At 46.5% G+C, this 18,104-nt stretch overlaps 1 protein-coding gene across 1 annotated transcript in view; it reads left to right on the top strand.

Annotated features, from left to right (window-relative positions):
* Window positions 1-18,104, top strand: part of MRPL39 (mitochondrial ribosomal protein L39) — a 267,884-nt gene that overhangs the window by 132,925 nt on the left and 116,855 nt on the right. The window contains exon 4 of the mRNA XM_069636391.1: window positions 7,602-7,701. Within this exon, the coding sequence (XP_069492492.1) occupies window positions 7,602-7,701 (100 nt within the window). The remainder of the gene's footprint in view (window positions 1-7,601; window positions 7,702-18,104) is intronic.

The following is an 18,104-nucleotide window of genomic DNA, read 5'->3' on the forward strand; positions in this document are numbered from 1 at the left end:
ACTTACCAGTTTATGAATCATTTGTTAACCTTTGTTTTATTCCCCTATCTAAACCTTTTTTTTTTTTTAAATTTGTTTTTATTTTTTCAAAACCAAACAAAACCTCACACAATACAATCATATCAGCATATATCATTATCATTAAACCATCACCTTGCCCAGTGTAATTCCCCCACCTCGCCCCTCCCCCCCCCCCTTAAACTAGAGCCGGCTCATTAGTGTCATCTACAGGAGCATTGTCAGGTAGCGCAGTGCTTATGTGCTCATCATCCGAGTCCTCTGATTCATTATCACCCTGGTGAGGGTTGGCCATAGAGGCCACCAATTGCCGCCAGGCCAGCAGGGGCCCTACTTCTTCCACCCCCCCCCTAGTGACCGCTTCAAACCAAACTACGGATTCCGCTTCCGCCCATCTCAAGAGGTCCGCCCACCATAGCTCCACCCTGGGTCTGTGGGCCGCTTTCCAGCTCATAGCAATTCTGCGCTTGGCCAGGACATAAGCTAAGTCCTTCATCTTGCTTATATGTTCCAAGCCCCGGGGCCTGGGGAAAATCCCGAGCATGCACGACCAAGCCGATCCCACGTCCAACACCACTCCCCCACCACCAAGTTTCGTTTTAACCCCCTCCCAAAATCTGTGCACCTCCAGACAAGCCCAAAACATATGCAATAGCCCCGCTTCCACTTCCCCACATGGGGGGCAATTCTGGGTAACTGAGCCGCCAAACTTCGCAACTTTCTTGGGAGTTTAATAAGCCCTGTGCGTGACATACAGTTGAAGTTGTTGGAATCTCGCATTCCGGGACACCTTTTTATGGTACCTCTGGGCTCTCTCCCATTGTCCGTCTGTTAAGGGCCCGCCTACTTCTTCTTCCCAATCCTGTCTCAATTGGAGCAGCTCTCTCCCAGCCCTCACACTAAGGAGCTCATATATCCTCGGTATTTCATGCCCCCTCTCCGAGACATCATACATAGTTTCCAGGGAGACATCAGGGTCATTAGCAAGTGCCGTCTCGGGCCATCTCTCTCTAACCCGTTTCATCAGCCTAGCGTAGGTTATATACTGGCCTCTATGTACCCCTGTCTCGTTTTGCAACCTCTGAAAGTCTAATGCCTCCCCTTCCTGCCATATGTCTCCCAGTGTGGCCAGGCCCACCGGTTCCCAGTATCTGCGGACCGACTCGAATAATTGAGTCGCTCCCGCACAGCGCCACTAGTGGGGCTTGCTGGGAGAAAGGCTCCGAATCATCCATCATTCTCCATGTCCTATGCCAAATCTCCCAGCCCAGTCTCAAAAGCCGCCCTCTTCCCACCAATTTGTCCTTCCGTGACCACACCACTTCCCTCAAAAAGTATGGGGCTGAGTCTCCCCGCAGAAGCCTGACTTCCGCCGAGTCTTCATCTGACAGCCACCTAGCCACATACAACAGTTGCCCAGCCAGGTAATAGAGTTCGGAGTTTGGCAGGCCTATGCCCCCCTTATCACACGGGTTCTGGAGTTTCCACAGGGCCACCCTGTTTCTGGAGTTACCCCACACGAACCCCCTACACATACTGTGAAGTCTCACAAATAGGCTCCTGGGGATCAGAAACGCGACATTCACAAAAAAATGCAGGAGTCTGGGCTGGACCACCATCTTAAGCAAGGCCGCCCTACCCATCATAGTTAAGGGCAGTCTGGACCAAAACACCATGCTGTGCTTGACCCCCTCTATTGCCCTGTCCGTGTTATGTTTATGCTCCGCCACAATCCTGTGATATATATGTACTCCCAAATACCTAAATGTCTCTGTCTGCCATGGTATTGGCAGGATAGGTAATCTCTTCAACGGGACATCCCTGTACCTGCCTAATGGAAACAGACTAGATTTTCCAGGGTTTACTGATATGCCCGAGAGGGTGGAGTAACGGTCCATCACCTCCAACACATACTGCAAGTTCTCCTCCGGATAACGCAGATAGAGGAGCATGTCATCCGTGTACAGTGACACCAAGTGTCTCCCACTTACAGTGCGAATACCCACCTCCCCGTATTGTTGCCTCAGGCATATCGCCAATGGCTCCAGTGCTAATATGTATAGCATGGGTGACCAGGGGCATCCCTGCATGGTCCCCCTACTGAGTTGCCAAATATCTGAAACTATGGATCCTGTCTTGACCCTCGCCATTGGGGTGCTGTACAACAGTTGAACCCATCTGATGTATCCAGGTCCCATTCCGTATCCCCTCAGGGCCGCTCTCAGCCAAGGCCACCGTACCGAATCGAAGGTCTTGACTGCGTCGAGCGACACGATGGCCAGCTCACTCGTGTCTCCCTCAGTTTGGTCGATAATGTGGTGTAGCCTCCTATGGTTATCAGTAATATTACTGCCTGGGACATAGCCCGTCTGATCTGAGTGTATCAGCTTACAGATCACCCTCTTAAGCCTGTTAGCCAGCACCGCCGTAAGTATTTTGCTGTCCTGATTGAGCATGGACAAAGGTCTGTAAGACCCACACTCTCCGGCCGGCTTGCCTGGCTTCAGGAGCGGGATGATCACAGCCTCACAAAGGGACAACGGAAGTTCCCCCTTCTCATAAGCCTCGTTAAACATGGCAAGCAGTGGCTGGAGCAGCTCCTGCTTATATGTCTTGTAAAACTCACTAGGCAACCCATCCGACCCGGGCGCCTTACACGTGGGCAGATTCTGAATCACCACCTCCAACTCGTCCGAGGTGACCGGAGCATCCAACTCCGCGCGTTCTAGGTCATCCAGGGTGGGCAGCTCTATATCCTCTAATGTATGCCGTATATCCTGACTCACGTCCTCCCCCGTGTCCTCATACAAATGTCTATAAAATTTGAGGAACTCCCCGTTTACCCCCTCCTGGGTATTACAGATGCGGCCTCCCTCGCCCCTAATTTCCCCGATCACTGAGCGGGGAGTCTCACTCTTATATAGCCAGGCCAGCAATCTGCCCGGCTTATCGCCCCCTGCGTGTAGCCTCGCAGTGTATTTCTTGTAGTTTAATCTGCAAAGTCTATCACAAAGTGCACAGCAGGTTAACTGTAGGTCCTTTATCTTAGCCCTATTATCACAAGTTCTCTTGTCGTGTTAGACCCTCCAGTTCCCTCTCCGTTTCTTGCAGTTCCCTTTCAATACCCCCCTGGAACCCTTTAGACTTGGAAATGGCTACTCCTCGTACCACCACCTTAAACGCCTCCCACAGCTTTCCCACAGATCGTACGCTGCCCGTGTTTATATCAAAGAACTCCTCAATGGCATCCCTCAGATCCTCCCGGAACCCCTCATCCTGCAGTGCTTCTGTCCTAAGTCTCCAAGTCGGGATCCGCGATCTGGGGGGCTGATGTAGCCACTCCACTACCAGAGGCGAGTGGTCGGATAATACCCGGGCCTTATATTCGGCTCCTACCATTTCTACCATTGTTTCAGCCGCTACAAACATATAATCTAGCCTCGTATACAAGTCCTGTGGCGCTGCGTAGTGCGAGTACTGCCTATCCGTGGGATGCAGCCTCCTCCACACATCCTCCAGGCCCAGGTCTTCCAACAATGTCCCTAGTGCTTTAGCCGCCGGCGCCACTCTCCCTGCCCTGTCAACTGACCTATCCAGTTTGGGGTTCAGGGTGCAATTAAAGTCCCCTCCCCACACCGTCGCACCCCCAGCCAGGGGGCCTAGTTTACCATAAAGGGCTCTAAAATAAGCCGCAGTATCATGGTTAGGGGCGTACAGGTTAATAATGTGCACCTCCCTATTTTCCAGGAGCCCCGTTACCACCACCATTCTACCATCCAGGTCTATCGTTGAGCTAAGCGCCTGAAACTACACGTGTGACGCCACCCAGGTGATAACCCCCCTAGCGTATGCCGAGTACGTGGCCCCCACCACGTCACCCCTCCATTTCTTCTTAACCACCTCTAACTTCTCCCTGGTGAGATGAGTCTCCTGCAGCAGGGCTATATCAATGCGCATCCTCTTTAAGTACAACATCACTTTATTACGTTTCAAATAACTGTTTAGGCCCCGTACATTCCAGGTCACAATGCGGAGATTACCCGATGCCATGTACTCGGTCTGTTCCTAATCCACCACTCCCTTCAATGCTCTCCCTGAGGATTTGTTTTCCGACTCCCCCCCTTCCCTCTGACAACAGTTCCCTCTCTCCCTGTTCCCCAACTTCCCACCACAGCACACAGCTCAACCCCTCCCCCCTCCCTACCCCACCCCAACAAATGGCCAGCTCCATCCCTGGATCTCAGGCCCACCCGTGTCTGGTCCTGTCTCTTATCCGAGGACTAGGACCCCGCGGGGCGTCACCAATCTAACAGTGACCTAACTAAGTATACAACTATTGGGGTCAAGAGGTGCCTACCAAGAGCTCCCTGTCGTCTCTTTTAGGAGAAATACGTCCTACGGGTCCAGAACTCCACACAAACGTAATACAACACTATATTCTAGTCCCAATGTCTCAGCTGTGTCACCCTGGGTGCCGCAGCAGCACGCTACTTATCTTCTGCAGCTTCCTTCTCGGCATCCGATTCCTGAGGTCGGCCCTGCATGTCCAGCCAGTCCATCGCTTCAGTTGGAGAATCAAAGAAAAGGGATCTGTTCTTGTAAAACACCTTCAGCTTGGCTGGGTAGAGCAGCATGTAGCGGTAGCCTGCTTCTCTTAGCCTTCTCTTTACCGATCCAAAGTTCATTCTACTACGCTGTGCAAGCAGCGTATAGTCTGGGTAAGCTGTAATCTTTGCTGACCCCCTCTCAATCGTTCCACCCTTCCTAAAAAATTCAAGAATCTTCTCACGGTCCCGATAATTCAGGATCTTTGCGATCATCGGTCATGGGGGGGCTCCTGGGGCCGGTCTCCTGGTCAGGGCCCTATGCGCTCTTTCCACCGCGAACCCCTGGGTCAGCATCCCGCCCATTATCTCCTGTAAGAGCAAGGTATCCACGTATTCTGTGGGGTTTGGCATTTCTATCCCTTCCGGTAGACCCACTATGCGGATATTGTTGCACCTGGCGCACCCTTCGGCTTGCTCAGCTCTGTCCTCAAGGTTGCCCACCCGTTGCATGAGGGCGTGGAGCTCCTTAGTGTGCGCGGCGCATGCCTCCTTGGTCAGGGTCATCTCCTTCTCCAAATTCCCTGTGCGCTCCGCAATCTTCCGCACATCCTGCCTCAGCAGACTCACTTCCTCTTGGACCGCTCCGATCTTGAGGTCCAGATCCACTTTCAGTTCATCCATTGCCAGGCTCAGCCTGGTCTCCCAGGCCACTTTCAAGTCGGCAATTGCTGCCAGCACCTCCCGGATCGTACCCGGTGTCTCCACCGCTGTCGTAGGGGTCTCTTTGTTCTTGCCCCCCTCCGCCACTGGGGGCGATTTGGCATAGGTCTCCATTGTGGGCTGTTTGATCCTGGGTGGAACAACCTTAGAGGACATCCTGCTGTGTGGTCTAAATGTGAGCCAGCTGCGCCTCCTCACGCACAAACGTTCACGTGGCACCAGGCCGCTCTCAGCAGTTCAGGGCTGTTGCAACTATGTCCAATCGTGTTCTTGTCGATCCCCTCAACCCCAGAATGGGTTGTGTCCTCCCACGTACTCGCGCACTAGTCGGTCGTAGCTCCGGTCTATGTCTTATTCTTTCGGTGGCCTGTGTTTGCCTGCGCTCTCTGATCCCCTGCTTTGCTTTACAGCGCTTTGCCGATCCCAAGGTCATCCCGTGCCCAGCGCTGCTAGCCCTGATGCCTCCTCTTTATGCCTCCAGCCTCAGGAGATCGCAACTGTGCTGATGTCAAATGCGGATGCCCCACGGTGGCCTCCGGTGCCATGCACGTTGCTTACTCACTTGTGCCAACTTGAGTACCTTCGTGGCTGCGGGGTGCCCCTTTCCAGTCACTTCAATCTGGGCGCTCCAGGACAATGTCCGTGCCAATGTCTCATGTGCAGCGTGCGAAAGTGCACTTCATAAGGGCTTATCAATTCCATGCATTCCAGTGGACCATAACACGCCACACGATCCCTGGGGGCCCATTGCCATCCGCAAAAACAGTTCCCTCCTGCCTCAACCGGCCCTTCGTGTCAGTCCAGTGTCCTCCCACTGTACTAGCTCTGTTGGCGCCGCCTTTGCCCATGCGCAGGGGTAGAATTATAGCGTTTATTTAGGACGTTTGTCAATTCAGCTGCCTTTCCGTCCAACTGACTCTAAGTGTTAGCCAGTTTCAGCAATGTTCCCCCTTCTGAGTGTCCATTCCATCTACAGCGGTTCCCCATATGGTTTCACGTGGCTCAGTGAAACGTGATGTTTTGTCGTTGCAGCCCTCGTCTGCTCGCTTTTATGAGGCATATGCTTTTATGCACGCTCCTACTTTGCCTGCATACCATTGCACTTCATTTCCCGTTGTTACAATGTATTCGGCGCCGTGCCGTGTAGCTCACTCTGGCCCCCGCCTGCAGTATGCTGAGACAGCCGCAACATTCGGTCTGCCTCACTCCGCTCGTATCGCCTGGTTGCACGGGACAGCTGTGTCGGGCAAACTTCTCAGCTCGCTGCTGTTCGATCCGGCGGCGCTCCTCTGTCCCTTTGTTCTTGGCCGAGCGCCATTTTCTTTTCTCGGCAGACTGCTTCTCCCACTCTTCGTCGTCCCGCTGCTTCACTCTCCCCACGTTATGTGCCCAACGCTCAGCACCGCTGCATGCCCGGCATTTTCATGAATCTTCTCCAGTATTTGCTCAGCTTTTCGTCGGTTGTGGGTGTTCTTTTTCCATAGGATCGTGCACGGATCAACGGGAGCTCCCGGAGATCACGTCTTAGCTCGCGGCCATCTAGCCACGCCCCCTTCCCTATCTAAACCTTTGCACCAAACTCAGTATTGCTCTAAATGTAACAGTGATAAATCAATGTCCACAGTGTCCTGGCTATTTAAGTCACCTGAGGGTCTAGGGAGTGTCTGTGTGCCATCCCCAATGTGTACCCTCTGATTTAGGGAAGCTGAGTGTTTTGAAGTATATTTTAATTGTTACATGTTTTGCTCCCTTCTGAAGAAGGCTTATATAACTGACTGTTTAATAAATTAATAATTGTTTAAGCAAGACACCTTGAGTGTAAGAGTTTATTTGGATACTTGTCTCTGTGAATCTCTGTGTAAAACCCTGCTGTTCACATTGACCCCTCTTGAGATGATCCTGGCTGCTCAGCCACACTACGAACATGTGTAGTACAGACTTATACCAAAGGTTGGGTTACCTATTGCCAGGAGGACAAGGTTGCTGTAGTCTCCCAAAGGGTACTGCATACAATCTTGCTTAACAAGCAGTCTGTGACAAGAGCCAACATTACTTTACAATTTTCATTAGTAAACCATCAGTTCCCAGGAATGTTCCACACTATACTATACTGGTGGTTTGATGGTTGTGGTTTTTCCTATTTCACACCTAAAAGTTGACATTTTCTTCCAAATCTCTGGAACCTGAGAAATCATTGAACGTGTGTGTGTGTTATTCCTTTCGATAATCTCCTCCATTACATCACCTACTTCTGTTTCGTTCCTTCTGTGGGACTATGCATTCTAATATAAGTGGTAACAATTTTCTTTTTTGTAGGCTTATTGGCGATCCTGTGCTATGATCCTGGGTTGTGTTTTGGAGGCAGCATTCAAAGAGGAATACACTGTTAAACTCCTCAGAGCACCAGAGGTGCCAGGTACTGTAAAATATATGTGCCAAACTACTGATTGCTCTACTTTTCTGACATCATTCATAGCTTGTGTATGTCGTGCACCAGTCCCCTTTGTTAGCATTAAAAATCAAATCTGCACTGCTTCAGATGCCTGCCCTTTTTCTTTAATGCTATCTTTCCACCCACATGGGTGAATGGCCCAAGAGATTATATGTACATTGTCATCCCTGTGATGTGGCAGGTTGACAAAATATGTAACACAAGGAATGCATTTTAACAGGTTTTGTTAAAGTCTGTAACAGATTAGGATACACTTCTGTAGCGATAGAGGGTTTGCTTAAAACTAAATGGAGTGTTCCAACTTCGAAAACAAAGTTAACAAAAGGTGTTTGTACAGGCTGAATTTTAGTGCATAATCTCCACACAGTTTGAAGGATATAGCATGCAGCCTTTTCTTCATAAAACATCACAAGGCTATAGCGTGTACCTGCCTCTGATACACTCTTGGGTCCACCAGCTCATGGAACAGTGCTTCTCCCACTCCATTAATTTCTTTCTTTATAGGTTCGTGACCCTTGAAAAGGCCATGAACCTTCTTGGGGGAGAGGCGGAGGTCCACACATGCAGTTTGGCCTTCTCTGGTCTCCTGCTCCTCACCCGCTCATTCGCTGCATTAATCTTCATGGCTGCATTTGCTGAAGATTTCAGAGTTGGACTCCGTTTGGTAGTACAACTCTGAAAGGAGTCCTTGGGAGTCTTGTTTGGTTTGTGGAACCTATTGGCTCTCCCGAACACTTTTTTCTTTTGGTTCTTGGATTTGCGAGTAGTCAATGCTGTATTTCTATCCAAGGGACAGTGCCAAAACACAGGATCCTGTGGAACTTGTTTCTCTATGCCAGAATTTCATCTTTGGATCTCAGACTTTTATATAAAAGTTGGTGCACATTTTGATAAGAACTAGAATAATGTTTATATAAACTTTATATTATTTTATATAAAGTCAGCATGCTTTTTCATAAGACCTTCAATACATTTTATATAAAATGGCAATAGTTTAAGAATTTCAAGAATGTTTGATATACATTTTGATTGAAAGGGCCGACTTAAGGCTGTGATGGCGTCTGGGATGGACTTTATAACCGGGATATACAGCTTTTTGCATGGTGCTGAAAAACACCATGCTTTTTGAGATTTTCGGGGGTTATTCAGAAAACGAGGATTATGAACAGCTACGATTACAACAATGGAAAAACACCTCCAGGACATCCCGGGGGTTCTGAGGATAGTTATAGCCCATTGTTTTATGGAGAATGGTGGTTTGGAGATTGTTCAGGACTTGTTGACGGATCGTGAGACGAGTGAGCTCTGTGAGAACATGGCTACACTTTCTGCTGACAGCAAGCTGCCTGTTACTGTTACAGCTATGTGGGAGTGAGTCTATTGGAGATTGCGTTCAAAACATTAAGGAGCATGTGCCCACAACAGTTGCTAATCTGGGAATGGTGACCTGGAATTGCGATGACATGATTCTGAACCAGCCAGCTGGGGCCGATGCGGGTTCTGAAGACAGTGGAAATGAATCAATGGTTCTGTAGGCAGACGTGGCGATGCCGCCAGAGACGGATTACGCCCTATTGCCCCATCAGAAATACGGGGGACCATGACTATGTCTTAAAGTGAGCATCTGTATTTTGTAAGGCATAAGAAGTATCTGTAGTTAAAACTGTGCGTATTAGTTTTGTTTACAGCCTTTAACCGACAAAGTGGACGGTGCTGGGAAGAACCAGGCTGTAGCAGAAACTATCAATGTTTATTGTTTGCTGTTCAAGCCAAATTGATTCTAAAAATATTCTGTGTAAGACCTGTGTTTCACTGATGGAAATCGATAGCGTTAAAGATGAAACGCTCACATCTGCTGTGACCTGGATCGATATTATGGCCATCAAAGGTTTTTACGACCATTGTTGTGAAAATATTTTTAAAACACTTTAACAGATGGTGCTCGGGGACAAAAATGATGGCCCCAGACAGGACGCTCATGGGTGTTTGTAAAAAACGTACACAGATAATTTGCTATGTAAAATGACACATGCTGAGCTCTAAACGTCTTGTAGAAATGATGCATTTGGTGCAGTCACTAGCACAGCTAAGGACCGGGGTAGGGACTGAACGATGTGCATCTAAAACATTGTGGTCTGTACAAACAGCAAATAACCCCCTTTTGAAAATGAAGCCAATTAGACAGGGTGTCTGTGTGCTAGAAGCATTATTGATAAAACAGTTCACAAGTGGGGGGATAAAGTATATCAAAGACAGTATGGTAGAGCAATGGGCATGCAGCCCCATAAACTGACCTAGGAGGATTGAAACTGTAGATGTTTCCATACGTATTTACACTTATTTGCAGGAACAACAAAATTAACATCTACTGAAAAGTGATCAATTTAATGTGAAACCTGCAGTTGGATTTGTACTGCGATTATTGCTGGATTTACAAAGAGCACCTGGGTACTATATGTCTAAGACTGATGTGTTATCTGGAAGCACCAACTGGGATATACAGAAGAAAATGTAACCATTTTTTATAAATCGCAAACATATGCGTCAATATTAGTCACCCACTAATGGACAACTACTGGCAAAAGTATCACAAAGGAGGTCAGAGCAATTTAAAGTCGCTGGTGGGGCCCTCATTGCGCGTAAATATGGCTGACCTGCAACAGCTTTCATTGCCTTAAAGGACAATGGTTGTTTGACAGGGAACTTTATGAATTTTTGTCAACCGTTTCGCGATCATGTATGTTTGCTTATCGATGTGGGGAAAGACAGTCTGTTTATGAGGTAATTGATGATATATCAAAATTTGTATCTGAGAAGATCCTTGTGCAACATCTGATAACTCAAGTTATTTAATGTGAATACAATCTGAATAAAAAATAGATGTTTTAAATGTGAATAAATGTCTGTTTTATAAAACCTGGTTGTGTCTTTATGTGGAACGGGTACTGGGGGCAAGCACACCTTGCATAAAACTGGTAGAAATATATGACAACATAAAGGTGTCAAGAGTTTATAACAATACCTGTGAAAATAAAAAGTCAACATTTGAAAACAGAATTATATAGTGTGATTAAAAGCAGTTCCGCTAAAAGTTGATGGCCCCAAACACAGCATAGCATTATATATACGAATGAAATAAACTTTTAAAATTAACAAGCGGTCTGTGTTATTATACATAGTAAATAGGACCACATGAAAAGGAGTCGGACCAAATTATGAATTGTAAAAAGATTGTATTTATAAAAAGATTTACTTAATACAGAAATGAGAAATATAAGTGTAAAAGCAATTTAATGCAATATAAAAAATAAACATGTAGATTCAAATACCCAAAATCTCAGACACACAGATAGAAGGTACATGTTAAAATTACAATTAGAAGGGCGCTGGGAAAAAGTGTGAGCTGATAGGTTATTATTGAAATATTTAATAGCCATAGGGGTGCATCAATCCGTCTGCAGCCAGAGTTCTTTTATCAAACACAACACTGAGCGTCTTTTGTTGAGTGATTGTGCTTATTTTCCACACTTTTTTATTGCGCACTTTACCTGGATGTGTAACGACAATAGATGGTGGGGCGTTACACACATCTCCCTGTACAAAGGATTGCACCAGATCTTTCAAACTGTCAAATTGTATTTCCCGTGTGTTAACATTTAACGTAATTCCTTTTACTTACATGTTGACGGTTCCTAGAGATGTGTGATAGGCGTATGTTTTGTGATCCGCGGATATAAACTTCACAATGTATTCATCATGAGCTAGCTCAGAAGTTAGATCCCATAGATAATTGCCGGTGGCCCGGTTGACATCCTCAGAGTGGCTGACAAAATAATGCTGTCGGTATTGTGATACAGAACCCGTTTAATTGCTCTATCACAAGAATTAGCTTTAAGTGTTCATGAGCGGTTGTGAACGCTGCTATGAATATGTTTGTGTTGTCTGAAGTTGGATATTGTACGGCGTAACGCCAGCACAGACAAGCCTTTTCATCGTCTATGAACAAGCAGCTGATCACGTTGTAAGAATTATCAAATAGATAGGCGTGAAGCACATCAGGGTCTGTAATGATGGTTATATTGGGCAAATGAACTCGTTGTGCAAACTTACCCCACAACGAATTAAGGCATCATTTTGCCAACAGGGGTTGTCCTCAATGTGCTCCATACGCTAGTGTATGCCATGGTGTTATAATCATCAATGTAGGCCTGCTTAGCGGCATCGTCTACACATCCAGCAGGACAACCAGAGGCTTCCTGTTTCTGTTGTAGGAACATGGAACCATATCCTCAGAAGAGCTCAAGGGTGACTGTTTTAAAAGGCCATATTCCGTGTATGCGCCCTGGGCGATATCCCTGTTTCAGAGCCACCTGTACCTCGATTGTACACCAAGTTCCAGTCAGGCGTTGCTCCTCATCCTTGTTCTCGCAAAAGCCTGTTTTGTCTCAATGCATGTGCAGCAAAGCGGAAACATTAGATTACTGTTGCATGTATAGGGTAACACGGGCATGTAGAGACCTCGGGGTGGATAGATCTTGCATCTGATTAGACCGAAATATTGGTCTATATCGCCAAAATTGTTAGATGATCTTGGGGTGTCCCACAGGGTATGGTTTGTCATTATTTACAGAGGGATATGAACTGGTAAAATCTAGGTAGTGTATTTGCTCACCCTCTGTGACGCTGTGGCGTAACTTTAAAGCATTCGTGCAGCCATCCTATAGCGTGTCTCGGGAGGTTTAGGGGTTCGGGCAGATTCATCTCTTTAAGGAAACACACATCAGGATTCTTTTGCACCATCGGACGCCATTTGTGTTGCCAGATAGTGACAACACGAACACCCAGATTGACTAGAAAAGTTTGTTTCAACAGAGTGTGTCTATACAACTGTTCATAAGTAGTGCCCGTTAAAGTGTTGAATCCCCTGGCGGGGTAACAATCGGGACAACCGTGATAAAAGCAGCCATTAAATTCATAGGCTGTGTTTTCCTTGAACCACAGCATAGCCGTCTAACCAGTATTGTACATAACATTTTTCACCACCGCTGGTTATGGTGTTTTGTATAGAGAAGTTCTGTTTTTGAGATGGATAAGAGCCACTGAATAGCCGGCGTGGAATAACATTTTTGTCGACTGAGACATGAGTCATGGGAAAACAGCGTGATTGTTTGGGGTTTTAGATATAGTTGTCTGTAGGTCTGCATACAACAACTAGCCGCTGTGATATTTTGAAAAAGATCAATGTAGGACACGTGTATTCCACCGTTTATCTGTGTTTCACGACAAGTCATTTGAATGATGCCGTGCCTGAACAAATTATAAGCTTGTCATTTTCCTGACAGTAGGCCCTTAACTCTTGGCAAAAGTGAAACACTGCATGTTCATTTGCCTTGTACCAAGTCATAAACTGTTCTTTTTCGTTAGGAATCATGCATTGAGCCCTGTATTGACCCGTGGTTGGAATCTGACCTATTTATTCTTGGTTAGCAGATGTGTTAAAAAGATGGGGAAAGAAACCCTTTGAACAGGGAAAGCTAAATGCTTTTGGAAGCTTGCTGAGTTTCATGGGTAAAACGTTCAAGGAATCAATAAAGCGTATGTGTAGTGGTACTACGAAGATGACCATTAGTTTAGCATCTTGGGTGATAGGTTTTACTTACATTTTGTCCCAGACCAACTGGCGCAATATAAAGTACCTGTCATAGAATTTGGAATTATGTGCTAGAAAGGTATAGCCCATGAATTTGCTCATTACAAAAGTGCTTATAAAGGTAGCCACATAGGAGTCCTGTGTAAATTCCCAATAGTTATCCCCTGTTAGATGTCTGGCATAGATATAGTTTGGTTGATGGGTTACATTCTCCTGACGGGCATCCATTTCATATTTTATGTAGTTCCCAGTTTTACTCTGAGGTCTGCCAGGGGTCATGGAGGACAGGTTTCCAGACGAGTTCTCAACGGAAACTTTGCACACTGTACAAATCATCCTGGTACAGCTATGACTCCCGGGAAGACATGTTTGACACATTGAACAATGAATGCGCAGCTCACACACAGCCGCCCCCAATGCCGTTTTTTGAATATGCATGATTGAGACATCGATTGAACAATGAATGCGCAGCTCACACACAGCCGCCCCCAATGCCGTTTTTTGAATATGCATGATTGAGACATCGCAAATGCGTGACACTTAGGGCATTTTTTAGGTTTTTCCTTATGTGTTTGACATTCTTCTCTTGGACGCAAGCGACAGTGGGATTGGCAGCTGTGTCTGTTTGTTTGTTTTTGGAAATGGGATGACAATGCTGACAAAGATGTTTAGCCCCCAGAAAACCTTTTAACCTTTTATATTCAGTATACCGTAGAAATGGTTGTTGTGGTGTAAAAGATATAAAGTGTTTTTGTCTATTTTAGCCGTTAGTGGGAAATATCACCACACCCAGTTGTCAAAATAGAGTATCTTGATGGGTCTGTTAAAATATTCCTTAAAGCTATTGAGCTGTCCTAACCCTATCAGAGTGTCTGTTGTTAGTTCTAGCTCTTTGTGTGCTTGCAAAGCGTTTGTATGTGTTTCAGCGTCTGTTATGATCTGTGGCTCGATTACACCTGTAAAACTAGACGCCAAGCAGAGATTTAGGGGACCGAGATTGAAATGTAATAATTACCGCCCTTTAGATTTTATGATGTGGCTGTGCAGAATTTTGCTCAAAGGTTTATGAACTCCTCCAGAACGTGGCCTGACAACTAACGCCATGGTTTTCAGCGGCGAGAAACACTAAATATCAAGATGGGAAGAAGACCCAAAAAGTATCACAAGTGGATCACCTTGAAAATGAGGGTCTGTTTAAACCATCGGCCTCCATTCTTATTTGAACAAAATCATTGGGACCAACAGTTTCCAATATTTGATGGACTAGTGTTTCCACAGCATCCGTTACTACTGTTATTCCGGGCCCTAGAGATCGTAAGTGGTCCAAGTTCACAAATTTTTCGTAAGGCTCCACAGCCTACAATGTTTTATTACTTCTTTGTTAAGTTTGCTCCCTTTCCAAATAAACCAGTGCATTCAGTGTCTGGGGCATTGATATCTGCGGCGTGCTAGTTTGTTTGCGTCTGGATATAACCAATCAGGCATTTTTCAAGATTTTAAATAGTCGGCATCCCTGCGCTAGATATCTGTCCCATTTGAAGTTTCGCCTGCTGTTTTTTTCGAAACAGGTGTCTGCCACCATGCTGAACACCTGCTTTCTCTGTAGCAATGACTCTGACACTGTTTTTAATTGTATGCAGTCTTTCAAAGCAGATGGCTGTGTGGGCTTGTTCTTGAGTGTTTTTTTGTTTTTTAATAGGGGGGCTTTGCACTGAGTCGTTATGGGTGTTGGATATGTTTGATGTTTGGGATATTTCAAGAGTAGGCGTTGTCAGGGGTCTATTTATACTAGGGAGTGTTTGTGGAATACTTGTTAAAGATTCGGCTGAGATACCCTCAATGGTTAGTGTGTTGTGTTCAACACCAGGGGTCTTGTCTAGTGTTGCAGCAGGGTGCGTCTGTGTAAATGTTGCACAAGGTGTATCACAAGACCCTTCTATGGTTAATGTGTGTTGAATAACTGGGGTATCGGTTAGCATAATACTGGTCTGCAACCTTGCCACTGCCCCACAAGGCTGCACCGCTAAGGTGCTAGTATCACCCCCCAGATGCTTTATTAGCATCAAAACAGCCCCATCTGCATTTTTAAAAGCGTTCTGAACAATAGATTGTACAATCTGCTTCTTTTTACAGTAGGGTTTAAACGATGCAAAGTAATTTCTTACAATTTTGTTTAAAGTGGGCTTTTTTGTTCTTGTTCTTTTGAATAACCTTTACACGCGTACATGTAATACATCTGAAACGTTGTTGATCCCAACATTGCCCCCCAGTTACCACATCATGACCACTTTCATTACCATGACCACTTTCATTTTGAATGTCTGTATCACTATCCAGGATTAGAATGGGTTCATGGGGCAGTATTTCAACATGTGTATTGCTGTTAGTGTACAATGTTGATGGACCCTCGGGGGGGAGCCTCGACCTGTGGCTGAACACTTTTCCCCTGATTATTTGAATTGTTATAGATTTCAGTATTGTATACTACTCCATTGCTGTGCACGCTCACCTCTTGATCGTCATCAGAAATACCAGAAACTCCCCCGCCGTTATTCACACACCCCTCTTTAACACCAGAAGAAGTTCCATCCCCGGTCCTGTGCACATGCCCCTCTTGACCGTCATTAGAAATATTAGCAACAGCCCCACTGTTATTTACACAGCCCTCTTGAACACCAGCAGAAGTTCCGTCCCCAAACCTGTGCACATGCCCCTCTTGAGGGCCAACAAAAGTTTCAGACCCCGAATTGTATCCACCCCGCCTGAACATCAGCAGAAGTAATATTAGAAAGATCAACATTATGCGCGCCCCCTTCCTGAAAATCATCAGAGACAGTATTGAAAACCTAAACAATGTGCGATACCCCATTATTCTACACGTTTCCTGCTTGAGCTTCAGCAGAAATATTATCAGGGCCAACACTGTACTCATATCAATTCCAATATACACAGCCATCTTCAGTATCAAAGGGGCTGCATTAATAACCCCAGTATTTTGACTCGCAGACACATTGCTATGTACAAACGCTTTATCAGTTTTATTAACAATGACAGCATCCTTTAAAATCGCCTCCAGATATATGATTCTTAGTAAACTCTGGATTCCTCTGCATAGCTAATATTAACACTTCCACCTCATTTTCCATGTCATTAAGAATAACGGCTGTAGCGCCTTCATGTATATATTCCATATTCCCCTCATTCACCACAGCCCCAGTGGCTTCCTGCATAAACCTTCTAAGCTCGCCCATCTGCGCAGTTGAAAAATGCGAAAATAAGTCCTCACTGTGGTTTACTACTGCATTAGACCAGTTTGTACTACCCGCCCCCCTGGCATTATTTTTCTTTAGTCACTGTTTAAACCCACGCCTCCATGATATGATATGGCATTTATAACGTGACTATAGACAAGTGTTTCAAGGTGCGCCGAGGCAACGGAGGGGAAAAGGAGGGAGGACAAAGACAACGAGCTTACTAGGCCTAGTGACATAAGATTGCGTAAGTGCACAGGAGGGGGGGAGTGAAAAAGTGCCAGTGGGGAGGGGAGAATGGACAAGTGTCGAACATGGGATAAACAACAATTAGTGCGGACATGGTTCTGCTCAGGTTTCAGAGAGGCAGGGAGGCTGTTCCAAAGGGAGGCGCCAACTGAAGAAAGAGATCTACCCCCAACACGTTGCTGGGCGAAGCGACTGACCCTCAAGGAGTTGGAGGTGGAGGAGTGAAGAGCTTGAGTAGGAAGATATTTCCAAAGAGAGAGTTGGAGGTATTGCGGTCCCATGCCCCAGAAGGCCTTGTGGACAATGCAGAGGGTCTTGAACCTGATCCCTGCAGCCACTGGGAGCCAATGGAGAGATTTCAGGGCTGTAGTGATATGATCCCTGGGCATGAGGCTGAGGACAAGTCTTGCAGTCCTGTTCTGGATGAGTTGTAGAGGACCGAGAGTAGAGGCCGGCAGATTTAAAAGGAGGCTGTTGCAGTAGTCCAGCCTAGAGAGAACCAGAACTATGGAAACGGTGAACTTCTGGGGGAAGGTGAGGAAATGATGAATACCTCTGAGGAGGTGCAGCTGGTAGTTTGACTTCTTAGAGACATCAGAGATGAGAGGAGGGATGGAGAGTGTGGAGTCGAAGAATGACCCCGAGGTTCTTAGCCTTTACAGGTGGGAGCAGCAAGAGGGCCAAGAGTGGCCGACCAGAGAGTGACAGGAAAGGAAAGTGCAGGTGTGCTGATGAGGAGGATCTCCCTCTTACTGGCATTAAGGCAGAGATCATTGGCGGCACACGACCCCTGGATTGCGGAGAGACAATCCGGGGTGAGAGAGGGAGAAGAGTTGGCAGAGGGGAGCCTGAAGGTGAGCTGAGTGTCGTCCACATAGCACTGAAAGATTGAGCAGAGAGCAGCAATGAGATGGCCAACTTTTCCAAGAGTTTGCCCAGGAAAGGAGTAAGGGTGATCAGGCGATAGTTAGCCAGTCAGGAGTCGTTGGCGGAGGGTTTCTTGAGAAGAGGGTGCACAAGAGAGTGCTTCAGGGGGGGAGGGGAAGGTTCCAGTGGCGAAAGAGTGGTTGCAGAAGTCGGCCAAGGCTGGAGCGGGGGTGTCAATGTGGTCTTTGATGATTTTGAAAGAACAGGGAAGAACCTGTTTTGACGAGACTTTCATAGATCAGACTTTGTCTAGAAACCTCGTCAGGGGTGAACGGAGGAAAGGCATAGAA

This window comes from Ambystoma mexicanum, chromosome 7p (genome assembly GCF_040938575.1).
Source record: "Ambystoma mexicanum isolate Mex_15411 chromosome 7p, UKY_AmexF1_1, whole genome shotgun sequence".
NCBI lineage: Eukaryota > Metazoa > Chordata > Amphibia > Caudata > Ambystomatidae > Ambystoma > Ambystoma mexicanum.